Source organism: Ochotona princeps, chromosome 2 (assembly GCF_030435755.1).
Source record: "Ochotona princeps isolate mOchPri1 chromosome 2, mOchPri1.hap1, whole genome shotgun sequence".
Lineage (NCBI taxonomy): Eukaryota > Metazoa > Chordata > Mammalia > Lagomorpha > Ochotonidae > Ochotona > Ochotona princeps.
In genome coordinates, this window is record NC_080833.1 from 42,116,353 (window position 1) to 42,138,512 (window position 22,160).

The window sequence follows — 22,160 nt, forward strand, 5'->3', positions numbered from 1 at the left end:
CCTTATGAGACACCCGGAGTTTTCGTCTCCAGGTTTTCAGCCTGGCCCAGGCCCAGCTGTTGTGGGCGTTTGAGGAGTGAACCAGCCAATGAAGGTTATCTGTCTGTCTCTGTCCTTAGTAACAATTTTAAAAATAATAGGAACTTCAGGCAACTTGATTCTGGTGCCACACTCTTAACTACTGTGCTATTATCTAATTGTACCTAAAATGTTTATGTTCTTTAAACTTTTTTCCCCCTGGGAGCAGGTGTTTGGATTAGTGGATAAGATGTCCACGTCCTGCCTGGGTTCAATGCCCAGCCCTCTCTTGACTCCAGCCTGGGAGACAGTGGTAAAAGTTTAAGTAATTGAAGTCCTGCTACCCATGTGGAAGACCTGGATGGAGTTGCTGGTTCCCAGTTCAGCCCGGTCCAGCAATTATTGTGACCATTTGTGAAATGAATCAGCGAAAGGGAGCTTTTTGTCTCTCTCTGCCTCTCAAAAAAATACATTTTTATAGATTCATTTATCTGTTTGAAAGGCAGAGGCACAGAGAGGGTGAGACAGAGAGAGCTTTCATCCATTGGTTCACTCCCCAACCATGGCCACAATAGTCAGGGTTAGGCCAGGCTGACCAAGAGCCAGGAGTTTCTTCGAGGGCTCTCTTGTGGGTGCAGGGGCCCAAGTACTTGGGCCATTTTCTGCTGGTTTCCCAAGTGTATTAGCAAGGAGGTAGATTGAAAGTGGAACAGCAGAGACATGAACTGGCACTCATATGGGATGCCAGCATTGCAGGTGACTGCTTAAGTAGCTGTGCCACAGCACTGACCCCAAGCAATAAATGTACACACACACACACACACACACACACACACACACACAATTTTTTTAAAGATTTATTTATTTTTATTGGGATGGCAGATCATATTTTACAGAGAGGCGAGTCAGACAGAGAAAGATCTTCCATCATCTGGTTCACTTTCCAAGTTGCCAAAATGGCAAGGGCTTAACTGATCCTAAGCCAGAGGCCAGGAACTTCTTCCAGGTCTCCCATGCAGGTTCAGAGTTCCAAAACCTTGGGCCATCCTCCACTGCTTTCCCAGGCCATAAGTAGGGAGCTGGATGGGAAACGGAGCAGCTGGGATACGAGCCAGCGTCCATATGGGATCCTGGTTGATGCAAGGTGAGGATTTAGGCACTATGCTGTTGCACTGGGGCCCCTTATATACTTCTTAAGCCATTTACCTTTCAGACTTAAACTTTGTAAGATAAAATGCTGCTAGAAATGATTTAGAATAGGAATTTCAAAATTGTTTCTGTACATGTAATCCAGACCTTTAATTTTCTTCTTTTTTTGAATAGCAGCTGTTGTAAGTTTTTTTAAAAGATTTTATTTTATTTTTATTGGAAAGGCAGATTCACAGAAAGAAGCAGACAGAGATAGACCTTCCATCCATTGTTTCTGGCCACAGTGGCCAGAGCTGAGCCTATCTGAAGCCAGGAGCCAGCATCCTCTTCCAGGTCTCCAATGCGGGTGCAGGGTTCCAAGGCTTGGGTTGTCCTCTACTGCTTTTCTAGGCCACAAGCAGAGAACTGGATGGGAAGTGGAACAGCTGGGACATGAACCGGCACTCATATGGGATCCCAGCACATATAAGGCGAGGACTGTAGCCACTAGGCTACTGTGCTGGGCCCCAGAACTTTAATTTTCTTGTCATTGCATTAAGCCCCCCCTCCTTTTTTTTTTTTTTTTTTTTTTTGGTTCATATATGATTTGAAAGAATGACAAAAGTGAAGAGACAGACATACAGACAGAGCTTCTATGGACTGATTCATTCCCAACATGGCTACAACAGGTTTGAAGTAGGAACTCCATCTTGATCTGCCATGGGATGGCAGGGTCCCAAATCCTTGAGCCATGTCCACTGCATTTCCAGGCACATTAGCAGGGAGCTGCATCTGGTATACCTAAGACCAGAACCAATAGTTGGACATGGGATGCTCATGTCACAAGTGGCTTATTCCATTGTGTCACAAGGCCGATCTGCTTTCCTTTTTTTCTGAAAACTTGGGAGTTAGTTTGAAGTAAGTTTTCTATGAGCAAGTGCCCAGCCTATCAGTTAAGGCATCCCTACTAGAAGATCTGAGTTTAATTCTTGGCTCTAGCTCTTCGACTCCAGCTTCTCACAAATGCAGTAATGGCTCAAACAACTGACCTGATAAACCTGGGAGATCTCAGTTTCATTCCTTGCTGGCTCTGGCCTTGCCCAGCCCTATTATACGTATTTGAGAGATGAACTCTGGATAGGAGTTTTGTCAGTATGTCTGTCTCTTTCTCCCTGTCTGCAGCTCAGATAAATAAAAGTAAATAAAATAATTAGGGCTTCTTTCACCAAGCTATGATCAAATTACTTAATATTTTTCAGACTCAATTTATTCCCTTGAAAATATGGCGATAGCAGCATCAGGTATAGCTTGCTGATATGTAATAAATGTTAGCTTCATTCATCTCCCTTTTTATCTTTTTTTTTTCAGTTCTAGGATCTGGAAAAGGTATTTAAGATAATTATTCCATAGCTTCAATTATTCTGTCTTTTAAGTGTTATTACAGGTGATTATATGGTAGGTATGGTCAGAATAATTAATGAAAATCATATAGTATTTCTTCTTGTTGAAAGAAAAATCCATTATCTGAGGCTGTTGTATTAAATAGGCATTTATGGGAATTGACTTTAAGCCATAAGACTGTCTCTTCGATTCAGGTTATTAGTAATCACAACTTCCAAAATAATTCAATAATAAAAAATTCTCTTTTCCTCCTTTCAGCAACTTCTTCAAATAGTGAAGCAGAAAACCAATCAGAATTCAGTGGACACTACATTGAAGTTTACTTTGAGTGCACTTTGGAACCTCACAGATGAGTCCCCAACCACTTGCAGACACTTTATTGAGAACCAGGGGTTAGAACTCTTCATGAGGGTTCTAGAGGTTAGAATGGGAATTTAGCTTACAATTTGGCATTTGTTGGTTTACTTATTTAAAACATTGATTTATTATATCTAGTTCTTTATGTAAAAGTTTTTCTTTCCTTTTTGCAGTCTTTTCCAACTGAGTCATCCATTCAACAGAAAGTCCTAGGACTTTTGGTAAGATATATACATTCTCTGCTAAATACAAAGCTGTATTTATCTTCTATCTGATGCGGTACTCAAAGGTGTCACTTGAATAGTCTTGATTCAAGTTCTGAGAGGTTGTTGGCTTTGTTAAACTAGAGGTGTGAAACTCTTTCTAAGGCCTGTTGGCTGTCCTTGTCTACTTCAGTGTGCCCACAGACCTAGGTGCTTGTTGAAGAGCCTTGCCTAGAATGTTGTTCAAACTGTCCCACTTTCCACATTGTGATGAGGTACTCAAAATCTTCTATTGGCTTAGGTAAGCTGGCTGTCTTATATTTTCCGTTCATTTGGGTATGCTCTCCGTTCTTGCAGAGTCAGCACCTGAAGTGGCCCAGTCCTGTAACAAGTGCTCCAGGATTGGACCATATATCTGTGATTTTTCCTGAGGTCAGGTATTGGGCACAGCAGTCTAATTGGAGAACCACCTTAGAAACCTTACCTGGGAGGTCTTCAGACCTTGCTTTCATGTGTGCCAGCTGGTGCTAGGTCAGGCTCAGTCTGCCCCTGCACCAGCCAACGTACATACCAAACACTGACATGAACCACTTCTCTGATACGGGATATTAGCATCACAGTTGGTGGCTTAACCTGCTGTGCCCACAATGCTGGATTGAACTTTCTAAGGTTTAAGATTAGCAGTATCTTGACTAGTTGGCTACTTTTTTTTTCTGAAGATTTATTTTTTATTGGAAAGGCAGATTTACAGAGAGTAGTAAATACAAACAGATAGATCTTCCATCTGCTGGTTCACTCCCCAAGTGACCACAGTGGCCAGAGCTGAGCTAATCTGAAGACAGCAGGACCTTCTTCCAGGTCTACCACATGGGTGCAAGGTCCCAAGGCTTTGGGCCATCCTCTACTGTTTTCCTAGGCAACAATCAGGGCGCTGGAAGGGAAGTGGAACAGCTTGGATGCGAACTGGCGTCCATGTGGGATCCTGGCATGTGTAAGGCGAGGATTTAAGCATTAGGCCATTGTGCAGGGCCTCCATATTGACTAGTTTGATGTGTCTTTAGTTAATGTCCTGTCTCCTATATTTGAAATTCATTGAGCTTCTTGGATCTATAAGTGTATAGTTTTCATAAAGTTGCAAATATTTTGGCCATTACTTGTTTAAAAAAATTTATATATATATATATGTGTATATATATATATATATATATGTTTTGCAGCCTCTCTACCCCAGGTGGTCGCTTCCTAAGACTCTGGCTTCCTTTATGTTATGATGCTGGAAGCTGTCCGACACCTCATTGGTGTTCTTTTCCTTGTTTACCTTTTTTTTATATCTTATTTTTATTGCTTGGATAGTTTCCACTGCTGTGTCTTCAGGAGTATTTTCTGCGTATTCCATGTTCCTACTCTTTGAATATATGAAATAAATGTATAATAACTATTTTAATATCTGTCTTTATTAACTTGATTATCTATGTCACTTCTCAATTTCAAATGATTATTCACATTATGAGGAAAGTGGGTGAGACCATTGTTCTCACATTCTCTTTTTTCCTTCCTGTATCTGGGAGGAGGGGAGAAATAAGGGGAGAAGACACACCTAGCCTCCCAACCATCCCAGGCTCCCCAATCTGGGGCATGCTCCAAAGTTCCTTCTCAAGTGGTTTTGATAGTTCAAAAGTTCTGTATTGTTGCCAATCACGATGAAATCTCTCCAGAATCCACTGACTGACATAGTTCACCTTGAGACTCCACTTGCCTAGGTATTCACTACCAACACTTGACTTGGGTAGTTGATTGATTTGTCCTGTCCTCCATCCTCTGTTGTGGTACCAGGTGTCTTCTGCAGTCTCCAATGTACTGCCAAGTCCTCCGTGTGCTTCTGGATATGCTGTCCACTGTGCCATCTGAGCCACTGTGGAGGCCCAACTCTGACACATGCATTCCACGGTCAGACCATGGAACCTGCAATTTTCTCCATGGTTGGAGTTCTGAACCCAGCAGTTCAGTTGGGGGTATCCCCAAAGAAACTTCATCTGAGGTGATCCCAGATCTGATTCTTGTGTATGCATGCCAATACAGGGTCTGGCACAGTCTGTCGAACAAATCAGCCTACACTCACACTGTTAATTGCTGGGTCAGTTGTCAGTTTTCTTCTGCGCAAACTAATGGATGTTGCAGTCCAGTCAGATCCTGCCCACCACACACGCAGACCCACACAAACCAGTGGGAGTTGTAGCCTAGTGAGAATAACCTGCAATAATCAATCCCTCACCAGGCCCACTTCCTACCCTGGTTCCCGTGCTTGCCAATATGTACAGCAGACTGGTCCAGTCTGTCCCACATCCATTCAGCTCTCATACATGTCACTGGGCATTGAAGCCTAGTTCAACCCAACCATCCCCACTATCCAGCCCAAACATCTGCCGATGGGTGCCATTCTCTATCTAGTCATGCCTATCCCAGTCCCGGTTCTCATGCTCACCAGTGGGAGTGGTAACCCAAGAGGGAGTTGTCCACTGTTTCCCTAATATGCTCACTCCCACTTCTGGATCTTGCATTCTCCAGGTGGTTCTACAGTATAGCTCAACAGAGTTTGTCCCCATGCCAGCATCTGCCAGCTGATGCTGCAGCAAAGCCCATTCAACCCACAGACACTCTGGTTTATGCATGTACCAGAAGGTACAGTTTGCCTAGCCTTGCTTGTTTCTGATCCAGCTTACATGCAGGCCAACAGGTGGTGTAGCCCTGCCCCCATCCCAGCAAGCACGCTCACCAGTAGGAATAGTGGCTTAGCAGGGGAGCTCCCTGCAACCCCATTACCAGTTTTGCCCACTCTCCCCTTGGTCTCATGTGTGCTGGTTGGGCACTGCAGCTTAGTCTGGCATTGCCTGCCTCACCTCGGGATTTACCAGTGGGTGCTGTAGCCTGGGCCAGCCTGATCAGTCCCCAGTTCAAACTCATCCTGGTAGGGACTGCAGCCTAGCCAACCCAGCCAACCCATAGTCCCATCCCTAATGTGACCCAGCTGTTACTGTGGCCTGACCTGGTATGACCCACACACCATTCTGGCTCTTGGATTTGCCAGTGGGTGATATGAACTGGCTCAGCCTGTCTCGCCCCTGACTTGAGCCAAAGGTAAGCCCATGGGTATTGTAACCTGGCTTGGTCTGGGCTGCTCCCTTTCTTGGTTCTCGGGCTCTCCTGCACAGACTGTGTCCCAACAGAGGAGTTTCCCAAGCTCATCCATCAGAACCTCTCCAAATGCCAGATCTCGCGCACACCGGTGAGTCCGTGGGCCAACCATACTTAGTCCACCTCCTATCCTAGCAGTAACAGTGGCCTTTCCCGGCCAGCCTTCACCCATTCTGCTTCTTGTTGTTGGGTGCTACAGCCCAGCCACGCCTAGTCCACAATCAGGCACTGCGCATACACGGCTCAACAAGGGCAGACGCTTATCCCAGCCCATCTTACACCCACCCTGGTTCTCATGAGCACCAGTTTGTGCACCAGTTTTGCACACCCCAGACCCAGTCCACACCATGCCAAGGGAGATTGCAACCCCCACTCCGGCCCCTGTGCTCACCAGTGGGACCCACAACCCAGCCAGGATGTTCCCTTAGCTCCCCGACCAGGCCTGATCCCAACCACAGATGTGCGTGCCAGTGGTTGCTCTGACTCAGCTTGGCACAGGCCCTCCCCTGTCTTGGTCTTTGCCTTCAGAAGCTGCAACCTGGCCTAGCCCAGCTGACCCCAGTCCCTGCTCTCACTGGCAGGTGCTACTGCAACCAGGTCCTGCTCAGTCTGCTCTCATCTCTGGCTCATGCAGACCAGTAGGTATGGCAGCTTAGCTCGGCATGATCTGCACTCCATTCTGGTTTCTGCACTTACCAATAGGCTATGGCTTGCTCGGCCCTGCCTGATCTGCCCCCTTCCAAAACCAACTCACACACTTGCTGACGAATGGAGCTACCCTGCCCAGCCTGCCCAACACCCCGGCCTAAACCACGTGCTCATCAGTGGAAGCTATGATCCACTAGGGGAGTTTCCCAGGTTCCCCCGTTCAGGCCACTCTCAGACCCAAATCTCGCGCTTGTCATCGGGTGCTTGGCCTTTACCTGCCATGGTCTGCCCCATCCGTCCAGGCGTTTGTATGAGCTGGTGCGGCCCAGCCTACCCTACACCCTGTTTTAGGGTGCTCATGTGGGTGCTGCAGCCTGGACCTGTCCCCTTGTTCTCAGCCCCAGCAGCGGTGAATATCAGTAAGTTACATGGTCACACCTAGCTCAGCCCATCACCATTGCAACTCTCAAGCTAACCAGTGGGACTTGTAGTTCCATAGGGTTGGGCCCACTTGTCCCCCACAGAATCCACCCCTGGACCTGGTTCTCTTGTGTGCTAGTTGGTGTCATGACCCAGTCTGAGATGACCCATCCTCTGATCTGACATTCACTGTTAGGTACTGGCAGAGGCCCCCAGCCATAGCTTGCATGTGCACTGGCATGTGGTGGTCAGCCATGTTCCATGCTAACAAGCCCAGCTCAGGACTCCCATGTGGGCTGGTCCATCAGTCTGACCCCAAACTATCTTCAGGTCTCTTTCCTTGAAACCACCACGTCTCAGTCCCCTTGCTTACCTGCAAGTACAGTGGCTTTGTCATTGGGTGTCCCTCTGGATTCATTCTTCACCTACACATACAATACTTGTCCATGGATGTCCATAGGCAGTAACTGATACCTCCAAGACCGTAGAGCTCGCCACTGGGCAGTCAGAGGGCCAAGCCCAGTGCAAGCTGGCGCACTAGCCACCCATAAGTTCAGGACCCTGCCCCCGACCCAGCAGCAGTGGTAGATGGGGCTAGGATCCCCAGCAGGCAGCCTGGCATGGCATGGGTTCTCACAGCAACAGTCTTGTGGCTGGGAGAGTAAGGTACCCGCTCTGTGGCTCAGCTTGATCTGGGCTCCACTCTCCAAGATGGCAGTGGTGGGCAGAGCCATGGTCCTGAGCATGCCCAGAGGCGTCCCCAGCATGGTCGCTGTGGACAGTGGAAATTCTCGGACCTCAGGTTTGGTCAAGCCCAGGATCCTCTCCCCACCCAGCAGTGGTAGAGCTGGGATCCCCAGCAGGCAGCCTGGTGCAGCACAGGTTCTCCCAGCCACAGCCACACTCAGTTGCTCAGCTTAATCTGGGCTCCGCCCACAATGAATCACGTTTTCTTAACTCTTCATATGCCTACTATGTATTAGTGAATCAACTTATTGTTAAAGTTTCTTTATTTTTATTTGAAAGATTTACAGAGAGAGAGAGAGAGAGAGAGAGATCTTCTATCCTCTTGGGCACTACCAAATGGCCACAGTTGCCTGAGCTGAGACAATCTGAAGCCAGGCGCCTCTGGGTCTCCCGTGTGGGTCTAAGGGTCCAGGCACATGAACCATCCTCTGCTGCTTTCCCAGGCTATAGGAGGGAACTGGATTGGAAGTGGAGCAGCCAGGACATGAACCAGCACCCACATTGGGTGCTAGAACTGCAGGCTGAGGACTAGCCGACTATGCTACGACACCACCTGATTTTAATTTATTTTAAAATGTTGTGTGATAAAATAAGATTTATTGTATTTTCATTATTTTTTCAAGATTTATTTTTATTGGTAAGGCAGATTCACAGAGAGTAGGAGAGACAGAGAGAAAAATCTTCCATCTGCTGGTTGACTCTTCAAGGGGCCACAAAAATCAGTGCTGCACTGATCCGAGGCCAGGAGCCTGGAGCCTCTTCTGGGTCTCCCACGTGGGTGCAGGACCCCCCAAGGTTTTGGGCCGACCTCCATGGCTTTCCCAGGCCACAAGCAGAGAGCTGGATGGGAAGTGGAGCAGCTAGGATGTGAACCGGTGACTATATGGGATCCTGGCAAGTGCAAAGCAAGGATTTAGCCACTAGGCTATTGTACTGGGCCCTCACTGTAGTTTTGATTTTGCATTTCCTAATCGTTCTGTGATGGTAAGCATCTTTTCATGTTTATTGGCTCTTTATGTATCTTCTTTGGAGTCATTTATCCATCTCTTAATTTTTTATTGTTAAATTTTGAAAATTATTTTTACATTCTGGATATCATTTCCTTATCAGATATGATTCACAAATTTTTTTTTCTACTTATAGTTTTTGATTGGATGCCAGACATTGTAAATTTTACTTACTGGGTTTCTAGGTATTTTTATTTTCCTGCTAATATTCTTAGACTTTGTTCTGGAATGAAATTAACTTACTTTCAAGAGTTTGATGGCTCTGGCTGTATTATGAATGACTAGGAGGTCCCAGAGTCATGACCAGCCTAGGATTAATTATTCTCTATTCTGAAATAAGAACGTCCTGAATTCTCTCCATGGTGCAGTGTGAGTAGAGGTTTTCTTTACTAGTTGGTGAGAATATGCGTTTTTCTGGGCACTTCCCTCTCATCCTTTTGGTGGTTTTCTGTCCTCAGGGAGTTTGTTCGTGCTTGCGTAACTACTGCTCTGTATTCTCCCTGTGCAGTTGAGCGTCTTTCTGGAATGCCGTCTTGTGAATCACCTTAGTCTCTGTGGGCTGTGGACTCCATCTGCTCTAGGTGCGCTGAGCTCTGCTTCAGTTCCGTATCCCTGTGCCACAGCCTAGAACCTCCTCTGAAGATAACTAGGAAACTCTCACTGCATCCTCCATTTCCAAGGGTTGTTGTCCTTTATTGTCCAGTGTCCACTATCTTGAAAACTGATGTTTCATTTTTTTTTTCAATTGTTTCAGTCAGAAGTGTAATTTGGGCTACTTTTACCCCATCTTTCCCCAAAACAGGAATCCTCATCAATCTTCTATTAGATATTTATTTATTTATTTGAGAAGGAGACAGAGAGGAAAGTCCAGTCTCCTGGTTCACTCTCCAGATTCTCGGAGCAGCTGGGATGAAGCAGCCTGAAGCTGGGTGCTACAAAGGCAGTCCAGGTTCCCTGTTTGCAGAAAATCCAGTCACTTGAGCTATCACTTGATATCTCCCACCACCTGCATCGGCAGGAAGCTGAAATTAGGAGGGGATCCAAATATCAGACCCAAGCACACTGATGTCAGATGCAGATATCTTTATTGTGAGGCAAAATGCCTGCTCCCAAACATTTAACATGAGAAATTCAGGAAAGATGGGAATATGAGCTTGCAGCAAAGACACTATTTGGGATGCCTGCATCCCATATCAGAGAGTCTGATTTTGAAATGGTGCTAAAGTGTACCCAGGGACCCAGCAGGTGATGACTCAAATAATTGGCCCCTGCTGCTCAAATAGGAGATTGGCTTGAATTCTTGGCTGCAGCATGGCCCAGCCCCAGCTGCTGTGGGCATTTGGGAAGTAAACCAGTAGTTGGGAGTCTCGCAAATAAATAAAATTTAAAAATTAAATGACAAATTCATGTTTCCTAATTTCCTATTTCTCATATTATTTCCCCCACCTTATTTCTCATTTCAAAGGGCATACTAGTGATTCATTTTCAATTAGGATTTGTTTGTGTGAAAAGGTCTTTTATATTGCCTTTGTTTTTTGCTTGGCTACTATAGTACAAGAGGGCAATTTTTTTTTCTGTTAATTGTTTCATTTTGTTGATTTTTAAGAAAATATTTGTTTCCCTATTTGAAAGGCAGTCAGAGGGAGAGAGAAGTTATCTTCTATCTACTGGTTCACTTACCAATATCTGCAACAGCTAGGATTGAGCCAGACCAAAACCAAGAGACAGGAACTTCATCTAGGCTTCCCACATGGATGTCAGGGGCCCGAATATTTGGACCATTATCCACTGCCTTCCAGGAGCACTAGCAGAGAGCTGGATTGGAAGTGGAGAAACTGGGACCCAAAATGGCACTCGAGTGTGGAATGCAAGGAGGTTAAGTCACTGCACTGTTAACACCCATCTCTGGCTTTGTAACTGTCATCATTTGGAAATGTTTTAGCCCTTATTCCACTCAGTATCTTTCCGTATCTGTTCCTTGTGGAACTCCATGTATGTTAAACTCTTTGATACTAGCCCACAGGTCACAAAAGACCTTTGCTGACTTTTCCCCAATCTTCTTTCTGTGCTTAGCTTGGTTGTTTTTTATTTTTTTGTTCTTTAGTTTTTCTTTAGCATTTCATCTTCTATTAAATTCATTTATTCTATCTTGCATTTCACATATTGTGATTTTTCTAGCAATTACTTAGGTCTTCCTTAGGTTTCATTTTTTTCCCCTACTGTTTATTTTCATTTCATCCTGGTCATATTTTTTAGTATATTTTTGCTTTTTATTTAATATGTAGTTATTACATATTTATTGCCTACAGTGTGATATTTCAGCACATTATTGTGAACGATGGTCACCCTACTGTGCTGCAGAATGCTAGAATTTGTTCCTTCTGCTGCACTGGTGCTTGGTGCCCATTTTCCAGCTTCTCTGAATCCCTCCCCTTCCCTGCCAACTCTTTCCAGCCTCTAGTGATCTCTACTCTGTATTCAGATTTTTTTCCTTTTTTTTTAGTTTTAATATATCAGAACATGTGCTACTTGTCTTTCTGTATTTGGCTTATTTCACTTAACACAATAACTTTCATTCCATCCATTTTGTTGTTAAGGATCAAACAAGGCTGACTAAGATTCCAATGTGTTTGTATCACATTCTGTGTATCCATTCATCTGTTAGAGAATCATAGTTGCTGTTCTAAGTCTTTGACTCATCCCATAATCTGTCATCTCTGACTCTGTTTCTATTGATTGCTTTCTCTCCTGGTGATAAATAATTTTCCTACCCTTTGAACATCTGGTAATTTCTGATGGGTGCCAGTTATTGTTGACATTTCCACCTTGCTGGATGTTAATTTTTTTCCTCTGTATAGTTTTGTGATTGGTTCAGATGCTCAGTAATGTTGCACATCAAGTTACTCTTTCGTGTAGCTTGTTTATGTGCCTTTTTAAAGTGGCTTACATAGGGCTAATCCATAGCTTGAACCCACTACTGCCAAATGCCTTGCTTACTATGAGAGCTCTTCACTCTGGTCAGAATGTGAACTATCTTAACTATGTGTGAGTTGAATGATTTGTCTGTGTACTGCTTTCTGGTGATTCTTGTGCAGAATTCATGGAATTTCATCCCATTTCTAATCATTTCTCATGTAACAAGTTGAAGGAACTCCTGTATGCGCTCAGTTTTGCTCTTTTCTTACTAGAACTTTTTTTTCTTTTTTCCTGAGACTGTGTTCTACGGTTTTGCTATTGGCTAGGCCCAGTGTGGTAGCCTAGTAGCTAAAGTCCTCACCTTGCATGTGCCAGGATCCCGTATGGGCACCTGTTCTAATCCCAGCAGCCCCAGTTCCTATCCAGCACTCTGCTTGTGGCTGTGGCAGCCACTTGGGGAATGAATCATCGGATGGAAGATTTTTCTCTCTGTCTCTCCTCCTCTCTTTATATCTGACCTTTCAATAAAAATAAATAAATCTCTAAAAAAAAAAGGAAAAGAAAGCTACTGGCTTCTCTTTAGTTTCTCCTAACTCTAACTGCAATTTGGAAACAGCTCTCTTTGAATACTTTCTCCAAGGGGTTCATTTCTGTAATTGCCTTCTCTCCATTATCTGAAAACAGTTCTCTTATGGATTGTACATATTGTTTAATTTTTACAGCCAGATGTGCTGCTGTAAGATACTACCTACTTGGTTTTTCTTTCTTCTCTTTTTTCTAGAACAATATAGCTGAAGTACAAGAACTGCATTCAGAATTAATGTGGAAGGATTTTATAGACCACATCAGCAGCCTGCTGCACAGTGTTGAAGTGGAAGTTAGCTACTTTGCAGCTGGAATAATCGCTCATTTAATATCCAGAGGTGAACAGGCTTGGACATTAAGCCATAGCCAGAGAAATTCTCTTCTGGATGATTTGGTAAGGTCATTGGGTGTGCCTTTGAAGCATACAAACAACATTTATGATGGTTAAACTGCTGAAGGCTTATAATGCAGAGTTAAACATTCCGATCCTTTCTTGTGTGTCTTGTGTCTTCCAGCATTCAGCTATTTTGAAATGGCCAACTCCAGACTGTGAGATGGTAGCATACAGGTAAAGAACATGTTAATTAATATTAAGCCAGTGACCTCATGTTTTTTCCCTTGAGATAATTTCTGCTAGATGTATAATTTGTCTCTCAGGCATCTGTATACCTTAGTTCTGGCAGAGAAACAGAGAGATAGTCCCTCTGTTTGGTAAAGTTCCAAAATGACCGCAACAGCTAGGGCTGGGCCAGGCTGAAGCCAGAAACATCTTACATGCTGTGCCTGATCCATGCTTCTAGTTCTGGCTTTAAAAAAAAAATTATACTCCTTGGCAGTGTAAACTTCAATTGATTTAATTAACTGGTTAGCCCACTGCCATCTGTGATTATAATCATGCAGTAAAAAATAGAAACCTAAAAGGGTAGAACTACAAATTGATATAATTAGATGAAAAACTATGAGAAGTGAACCATAATTTGGGATCCTGATGAACCGTATTAGTGCGCTAGAACTAGATATCTGTGGATGAGTGTTCGTGTCTTTGTGTGTATGAGGAGTTGTCAAAAATGCCTTAAAAGATGAGTAGATTTAAAGACAAGTTTGGATTATTTTACTGATCTAATATGAAATGTTATACTGGCTTGGAGGGAATACATTAGCTAGGTCTTTGTCCCATTTAAAAAAAAAAAAAAAAAAAAACCAGTTTCGTGGTGCAATAAGCTAAGTTACTGCCTGCAACACCAGCTTCCTATATTGGAATGCCAGTTCTAGTTCCAGCTGCTCCACTTTCAACCCAGCTCCCTGCTAGTGCAACTGAGAAAGCAACAGAGGATGGCCCGATGCCCCAGAGGCTTGAGCCTGGCCACCCATGAGAGTATGACACAAATGTGTCAGATCTGGAAGTAGTCCCTGTCTCCGGCTTCAACCGGGTCCAGACCTGGTCCAGCCAGTGCCACTGCAGCTGTCTGGAGAGTGAGATGACAGATGAAGATCTGTTTTGTCCTCTTTTCTCTATAACCTTGCCTTTCAAATAAAAATAAAATAAACAAATAATAAAAAAAAACAGTTGTCAGGAATTGGTTCCAAGATCTTCATATCAAACATGAACAAGAGGAGTGGGTGTTGTGGTGCAGTGAGTTAAGTTGCCACTTTGGACACCGGCATCCCATATCAGAGAAACTGGAATTGAGTCCCATCTCCATTGCCAATCCAGTTTCCTTCCTACTAACGTGCCTGGAGAAAGTAGATGAAAGCCAAAATACTGGCATTCCTGCCACCTATGTGAGAGAGCTAGCTGAGTTACCAGCTTCAGCCTAGTCAGCCCTGGGTACTGTAGGCATTCTTCTCTTTGTGCCATCCTGTCTATCAAGCAAACAAATTTAAAAAACAAATGAACAGGACCCGGCAGCGTGGCCTAGCGGCTAAAGTCCTCACCTTGAACACGCTGGGATCCCATATGGGTGCTGGTTCTAATCCTGGCAGCTCCACTTCCCATCCAGCTCCCTGCTTGTGGCCTGGGGAAGCAGCCGAGGACAGCCCAAAGCTTTGGGACCCTGCTTTCGCATGGGAGACCTGGAAGAAGTTCCAGGTTCCCGAGCTTCAGATTGGCGCAGCACCGGCCGTTGCGGTCACTTGGGGAGTAAATCATCGGACGGAAGATTTTCCTCTCTGTCTCTCCTCTCTCTGTATATCTGACTTTGTAATAAAAATAAATAAATTTAAAAAAAACAAAAACAAAAACAAGACTTGGTTCCCAGATAAAAACAACTTATACCCAAGAGGTGATAGTATGGGAATCAGATATAATTCGCCATTATGCTATATTTGCATAGAATTTTTAGATGATAGCTTTTAAATCCACACTAGAAAGTGGCAGAAGGCCTTTAAAAGATAAGCAGGAGCAGATTTTAGGAATAGGAAGCATCAGATCGCTCTAGAGAAGTGTAAAACAAGATGTCAGCACTAAGGGAACTAGAAGTGGTACCACTTTGGCTTGGTTGAATAGTTTACAATCATTGATTAAAGTGCACGGTAGATGCCTAACCCAGTTTATGATAATTAGGTAACTTGATAGCCCAGTTACTGATTACCCAAAAGATTGATACAGGTTAACATTGGAACAATTTATTTTTGTTACCTACCTCTTAAATGCTGATGTTGTCAATATTTTTTATTTCACCAAATTATGCCCCATTGTTTCTGTTCAAACCATTAGGATGTGTGTTCTACTAGTTGGTTTTCAAACTCTCTTAGTTTGCAAATGTGTGTCTTTCAACCAGAAAAGTACTTTGAAAAATGTTTCCTCTTAGTTCTGTGTTCTAACAAGCTTCCATCCTCTGTACTAAGACATGTTCTTTCTGGAACAAAGAAATGATCTTCTATGGCTTCTTTATATTAATTTGCAAATAATAGAATGAAATTTCTCAGATGGAAATTTGTGAGCTGCTGCTTTAGAAAATGATGCCAAACATAGGATATATAACCTTGATTCTTTCCTTTTGAACCTTTAGGTCCTTTAATCCATTCTTCCCCTTACTTGGCTGTTTTACAACTCCTGGAGTTCAGCTATGGGCAGTTTGGGCCATGCAACATGTCTGCAGCAAGAATCGTATGTACCATGCAGGAAACCGTGATTTGCTCTTTTATGTAAAATTCTCCTTTCTTGTTAAAGTTTTACCAAAAAAAATTTAAAAACCCACAAGATTTATTTTTTAGTTATTTGAAGGGCAGAGTTACAGAGAGACTGAGAAAGCAAAAGAAATCTTCCTTCCACTGGCTCACTGCTCAGATGGGTACAATTGCCTGGCACAGCCAGGAGCCTGGCACTTCTTCTGGGTCTCCCATGTGGGTACAGGGGTGCTTGGGCCATCATCTGTTGCCTTTCCAGGTACATTAGCATGAAGCTTCATCACAAATGCAGCAGCTTGCTCTTAAACCATTGCTAATATGGGTTGCTAGCAACGTAGATTGTGGCTTAATTTGGCATGACGCAACTCCGGCCCTGGAAAAACCATTTCTAAATTGTTTATTGAAGTGATTTTTAAAGACACCAACTTACCTTTTTTAATTAAAAAGTTATTTTCATTTTATTTGAAAGCAGAGAGATAGACAAAAGACACAAAGAGAGAGCTCCCATTACTGGTTTACTCCTCAAATCCACACAAATGATAGGGACGCAGGTATTTGAACCATCATCACTTGCCCCTCATGATCTGTATTAGTAGAAAGCTGGAATTAGAAGTGAATTCAAAGGGCCCACACCGTGGGCTAGTGCCTACAATCCTTGCCTTGCATGCGCCAGGATCCCGTATGGGTGCTGGTTCTAATCCCCACAGCCACCCCACTTCCATCCAGCTCCCTGTTTCTGGCCTGGAAAAACAGCAGAGGACAGCCCAAAGCCTTGGGACCCTGCACCCATGTGGGAGACCTGGAGGAACTTCCTGGCTCCTGGCTCCTGGCTCCTGGCTTCGGATCAGTGCAGCACTGGCCGTTACGCTCACTTGGGGAGTGAATCATCAGATAGAAGATCTTCCTCTCTATCTCTTCGCCTCTCTGTATATCTGACTTTGCAATACAGATAAATAAATATTTAAAAAAAAAAATGTAGTGAAGCCAAGACTCAAACATAGGTACTCTACGGCCCAGTGTGATGGTTCAATGGCTAAATCCTCGCCTTGCAAGTGCAAGAATCCCATATGGGTGCTAGTTTGTGTCCCAGCTGCTCCACTTCCCATCCAGCTCCTTGCTTGTGGCCTGGGAGAGCAGTCGAGGACGGCCCCATGCCGTGGGTCCCTGCATCCACATGGGAGACCTGGAAAAAGCTCCTGGCTTCAAATTGATTCCGTTCTGGCCATTGCAGATACTTGGGGAGTAAACCAACAGATAGAGGATCTTTCTCTTTGTCTCTCCTCTCTGTAAATCTGCCTTTCCAATAAAAATAAATATTTTTTTAAAAGTGCACAGGAAATAGATCAAAGTACATTACTTGTGATTTTGAGTCAAAGGAAAGCTACTTGTGACCATGATTCTTATTACTTTATTCTCTAGATTGTCTGTGCCTGGGATGAGGAGGAAATGTTTTGTTAGTTGTCTGTGGATTTATGTGTGGGCCTTGTACTGTAGACATAACATCTTTGAAAGGTATTGATCTAGCTGTAGCATGCTAGTGTTTAGTAACAAAACAGGTAAAATTTAAGTGCAAAAACATCCTAAGATCTCAGTTCTTTTGTGAGGAGATCTAGAAATGATTTAAGAAAAGTTATTTTTAAAAAGTGTGAGCGGGTGCTGAAGTTGGGGGGAAGAGACACCAACCAGTGTGATAGCCCCTCAGGTTAAGCCTCTGACTGCGAAGTTGGCATTCTATATGGGTGTCTGATCAAATCCAGGCTGTTCCCATTTTGATTTAGCTCCCCACCAATTTGCCTGAGAAACAAGTGGAAGATGGTTCAAGTATTTGGGGCCAGGCTGCTGGGGTGAAAGACCTAGAAGCTCCTGGCTCTGCTTTGGACTGGCCTGGCTTAGGGAGTGAGCCAATGGCTGGAAGATTCCTCTTTGAAATTGACAAGGAAATGTTTAAAAAGATTTATTTGTTTTTATTGGAAAGGGAGATATACAGAGAGAGAGAGAGACAGACAGACAGACAAAGATCTTCATCTGTAGGTTTATTCCCAAAGTGGCCACAACGGCCAGAGTTGAGCTGAGCCAATCCGAAGCCAGGAGCCAGGAACTTCTTTCAGGTCTCCCGCACCCTTTCAGGTCTGCAGGGTCCCAAAGCTTTGGGCTGTTCTCAACCGCTCTCCCAGGCCACAAGCAGGGAGCTGGAGGGGAAGTAAAGCAGCCTGGATGCGAACCAGCACCCAGTTGGGTTCCCAATGCATGCAAGGGTGAGGACTTTAGCCACTAGGCTACCACGCTAGGCCCAATAAGTATATCTTAAAAGCAAAGGAAAACAAAGCAAAGCTGTTCTCCGGTTCTGTTTCAGCTTCCCGGTACTGCAGCATGCTGATCGAAGAAGGAGGACTACAGCACTTATACAACATCAAGGAGCACCAGCAGACGGACCCTCATGTCCAGCAGATTGCTGTGGCCATTCTGGACAGCTTAGAAAAGCACATTGTGCGGCATGGGAGGCCTCCTCCTGGAAAGAAACAGTCCCAGGCCAGATTAAATTGATAACCATAGTTAATTGGATAATTGAACCACAGGAGTTCTTTTGTGATCTCTTTGTTCGGAGTACCCTACCCTGTGTGGTGTTGTGGGGTTTCTCTGACCACGGTCATCACACCAAGCTTGGGATTGATATCGTACTGCCCACGTGAACAGTCTCTAATTTGTCTTGTGATTTTTTTTTAACGTATGAGGCATGAAGGGTCTCTTCCCCCATCATTGCCTTTTAGGAAATTTCCCACATCTTTCAGTGTTTGAACTCACCTGTGCTTGAGATTCTACAGTTTTCTCATTCTACAGTTTGCACGAACCGTTAGGCCAATCTCTTCTGATCTCAAAGTCCTTTCCCGTCAATTTGCAGATCTAAGTAAGCTGTTCCCCTGATTTCTGGCACTGCTTCCATTGTATATTTAATGCCGCTTCTGTATAAACCCCCCTTATTCTCTATGTATTTTTTACAAGATGCCCTTCTTAGTGTGAAAGAATAGAAATCTCTTTAGGGAAATTACAGATTGGCAGAAGCCTGGGTGGATGATAAAAAAATATATTAGGAAGAAAAACTACCAAGGGAGAGCACAATTTAGAAATGGGATCGCTGTCAAGGTGTAGCTGTCAAACCCTCCGTTCTGCCTTTCCGGGGTCCACCTCTCCTGAGATGGTAAGCAGACCCTGTTGTCTGCAGTTAGACCTCGAAACGCCAACTGCCACTTCTGCAGACTGCTGGGACACCCTAGAGACATCCTCTCAAGATCACAGTGTAAGATATGACAGCATTCTGTGTTTAGGACTCACTGTCCAAATCCCTATATATTAAACTGTTGTGGAAATGTGATTTTTTTAAAAGAATTGTCTGCAGTGAAAACTGACCATCTGTTTCCATGTCAGCTACTTTTTGTAGTTTATCCATAGTGTCAATGTGCTCAGTTAGAATACAGTTGACTATAATTCTAATAAATTCTGCTACAAACGTTTATTTTCTTTTGTTCAAAATATGTGTATCTTCTCGATATATTCATGTTGGAGAAAGATGTCACATCTCACTGCCAAAAATGACAGAAAGAGTTAGACTGTTATTAAATAGTGAAATGCAATGATTCTAGTTGCAATGCTTAAAAGGAAATATTTTTGATGGATTATTTTTCAGACACCTGCCTTTACAAAAGATATTTGATCATTATGGTAAAGAAACAATGAATAGTACACTTGGGAGGCACCAATGTCCTGTTAGTCTGAAACTTCACATACTGGCCAGAGTGCTCCCATTAGATTCTAAATGAAATGTTATAAAAACAGTTCAGTTAAAAGAAAATGAGAGGTTAGAACCATTAAAAACTGTATTACTTAGTGGATTAATTCTGCCTTAATTGGTTTAAGAAATTTTTATAGGTATAAGATGAACTTTCACAGATTAACTTTGTTTCAAAGGGAGTGAAAAGTTCTTTTTAAAAGCTCTTTTTGGGTCTTTTTTAAAATTTTAATTCCTAAAGCAAAATTCAGAAAACGAGATGGCCTACAGTAGCCAGAAAGTTGCTAAGCTGACCAGTTCTAGTACAGTTAAAGGAAAGCCTATTTGAGAAGCTTCAACAGTGCATGTTCTCAAAGGGGTACTGCTCAAATTTTATATCTGCAGATTGTTTTCAGAACTGGCTAATGTATACGGAAAACAGTAAATCCCTTCTTATTCAGAATAATTTCTTGACAAAGGCTCAAAAATCTTTAAAACAACACTGAAATAAATAAACTATTGTGAGCACCAGCAGTGGCCAGGTACGTCTGAATCTTAAAGCAAAATAACTGATCACATCCCAAATTTATATACATTTTAGTTCTTAAAATTGTGGTTGGGATAGTTCTTAAAATTGTGTACATAACAAGGCACAGAACTGTTCATAATGTTTGCAATCTGGCTGAAACATAGTAGTATGGATAACTGAAACCATGAGGCATAATGGCCTTCTCATTTGTACCTAATAGTACTTGGTGCAGTCATGGGTTCCCTTTCATGTGGCTTAGAGGTGCTGCTTCAAGCACAACTTTGGCTTGGCTTGAACTACTTGTTGTAATCATTGCTGTGCTAAGATAATATAAAATGTCACTAAAGCAGTTCCCAATCCACTAAAGGATTAGAGTTTGTAGGTGATAATAACACTTATTGGCATCACTGAGCAAATATGATTGAGGTGGGTTTTTTTTAAAGGTTCATTTATTTTAAAGCCAGAATTACAGAGAGAGGAAAAGAATAGATGGAGAGATCTTCCTTCTTCCATCCATTGGTTCACTCCCCAAATGACTGCAATGGCGACAGTTGGGCTGGTCTCAAGCCAGGAGCCAGGAGCTTCTTCTAGGTCTCCCAAGGACTTGGGCCATCCTCTTCTGTTCTAGCGCATCATCAGCTGGGACTCAAATAAGCACCTAAATGGGATGCCAGCACCACAGTCAGTGGCTTTATGCACTGTCCTATTGTGCCAACACCAAGGCACCTTATTTTTGCATCACGTATGTTTTACTGTAGACTTCATACACTACAAGACTTTTTCTTTTATTCAGTTAAAAAGAAACATAAATCGAATCGTAGCAGGGATAGTTTATACTCAGAGCAAGGACAGAAGCAGTTCTGGGAATTGACTGTGACTACTGCTGCTTGTTTCCTTTGGGCAGGAGTGCCATCCGATGGTAGTAGTTAACCTCTGTGAATTACTCAATGTCCACGTGAATACGGCTGCTAAGGGAGGTTGTGTTCATGTGCCCTTTCATTGGCAAACTTCCAAGAACTCAAAAAATCATGTCCCAAGCCATCAGTCCTATCTATCCAGCTATAGGCAGTGGCTCTTGCAGTTGGGACCTTTTGTGCTGGCCTGTCTTCTCATTCACTTTGATTTAGCTTTAATTGCACCATGCATTAAGATGGCATTGGTCTAGGACCAGCTGTGGCATAGTTAGTTAAGTAGCCAGCTATGATGTGAGTTCAAGTTCTGGCAGCTCCGTTTCTGATAAAGTTATCTGCTAATGTATCTGGTAAAGCAGTGAAAGATGGTTCAAAATTTTGGCCATTTAGGAAGTGACTCAGTGGATGGAAATTTTGTCTGTGTCTCCTCTCTGTAATTCTGCCTTTCAAGTAAATACATTGTGTAAAAAAACATGTGTATATATATATATATATACACACATACACACACATATATATACTCTGTGTGTTTGTGTATATATATATATATATATAGAGAGAGAGAGAGAGAGAGAGAGAATTGGGCCATCTTCATAAGCACACATTAATGAAAACATACTGTTTATATGCTAAATTGGAGTAAATCAGAGTAAGGAGTTCCAGGTTTGGCTTAGTGTTTTCAAATGCATTGCCCCCCATAAAGATGGACAGCAGAGTCCAAGGCTGAACAGCAACAGCAGGAAAAACAAACTCTGTTCTGTTTATAAAAACAAATTGCAAAACCTATCCCTCTCCTGCTTTCCAATGGTTTGTTTACATTACTGGATTATTATATAGCTTCTATGATATAAGCAGGATTGCTGAACTAAAGGTATAAGAGAAAGACCTTATCATACTGTTGGTGGATGCGGGCTCTTCCAGTTCCATTTGTATATTACTTATTTGGGGACTTGGTACAACTGGAGTTCAGAATAGTACTCAGAGACAGCTTCCACAGAGGTCTGTAAGCTTTAGTTTCCCACTTAAATTGTTTTAGCAATTTCAAATGATTTTAGGGATACTGGATGTTTAGTCTTTACCATGAACTATTTAGGAACAATGCAAAACCAACCTTTGTCCAGTGATGAGAAGAGCACTATTTTACTGAGTGCGCTTTATCTGATTTAATATTTCTGACTTAATAGGCATTGCATGACACAATATACT

The 22,160-nt window shown here is 43.1% G+C and overlaps 1 protein-coding gene across 1 annotated transcript in view; it reads left to right on the forward strand.

Moving 5' to 3' along the window:
• Positions 1–20,074, forward strand: part of ZYG11B (zyg-11 family member B, cell cycle regulator) — a 64,878-nt gene extending 44,804 nt beyond the window's left edge. The window contains exons 9-14 of the mRNA XM_058655259.1: positions 2,806–2,967; positions 3,078–3,125; positions 12,819–13,016; positions 13,138–13,190; positions 15,634–15,731; positions 18,105–20,074. Of these exons, the coding sequence (XP_058511242.1) occupies positions 2,806–2,967; positions 3,078–3,125; positions 12,819–13,016; positions 13,138–13,190; positions 15,634–15,731; positions 18,105–18,295 (750 nt within the window). The 3' untranslated portion in view covers positions 18,296–20,074. The remainder of the gene's footprint in view (positions 1–2,805; positions 2,968–3,077; positions 3,126–12,818; positions 13,017–13,137; positions 13,191–15,633; positions 15,732–18,104) is intronic.
• The last annotated feature ends 2,086 nt before the right edge of the window (positions 20,075–22,160 follow it).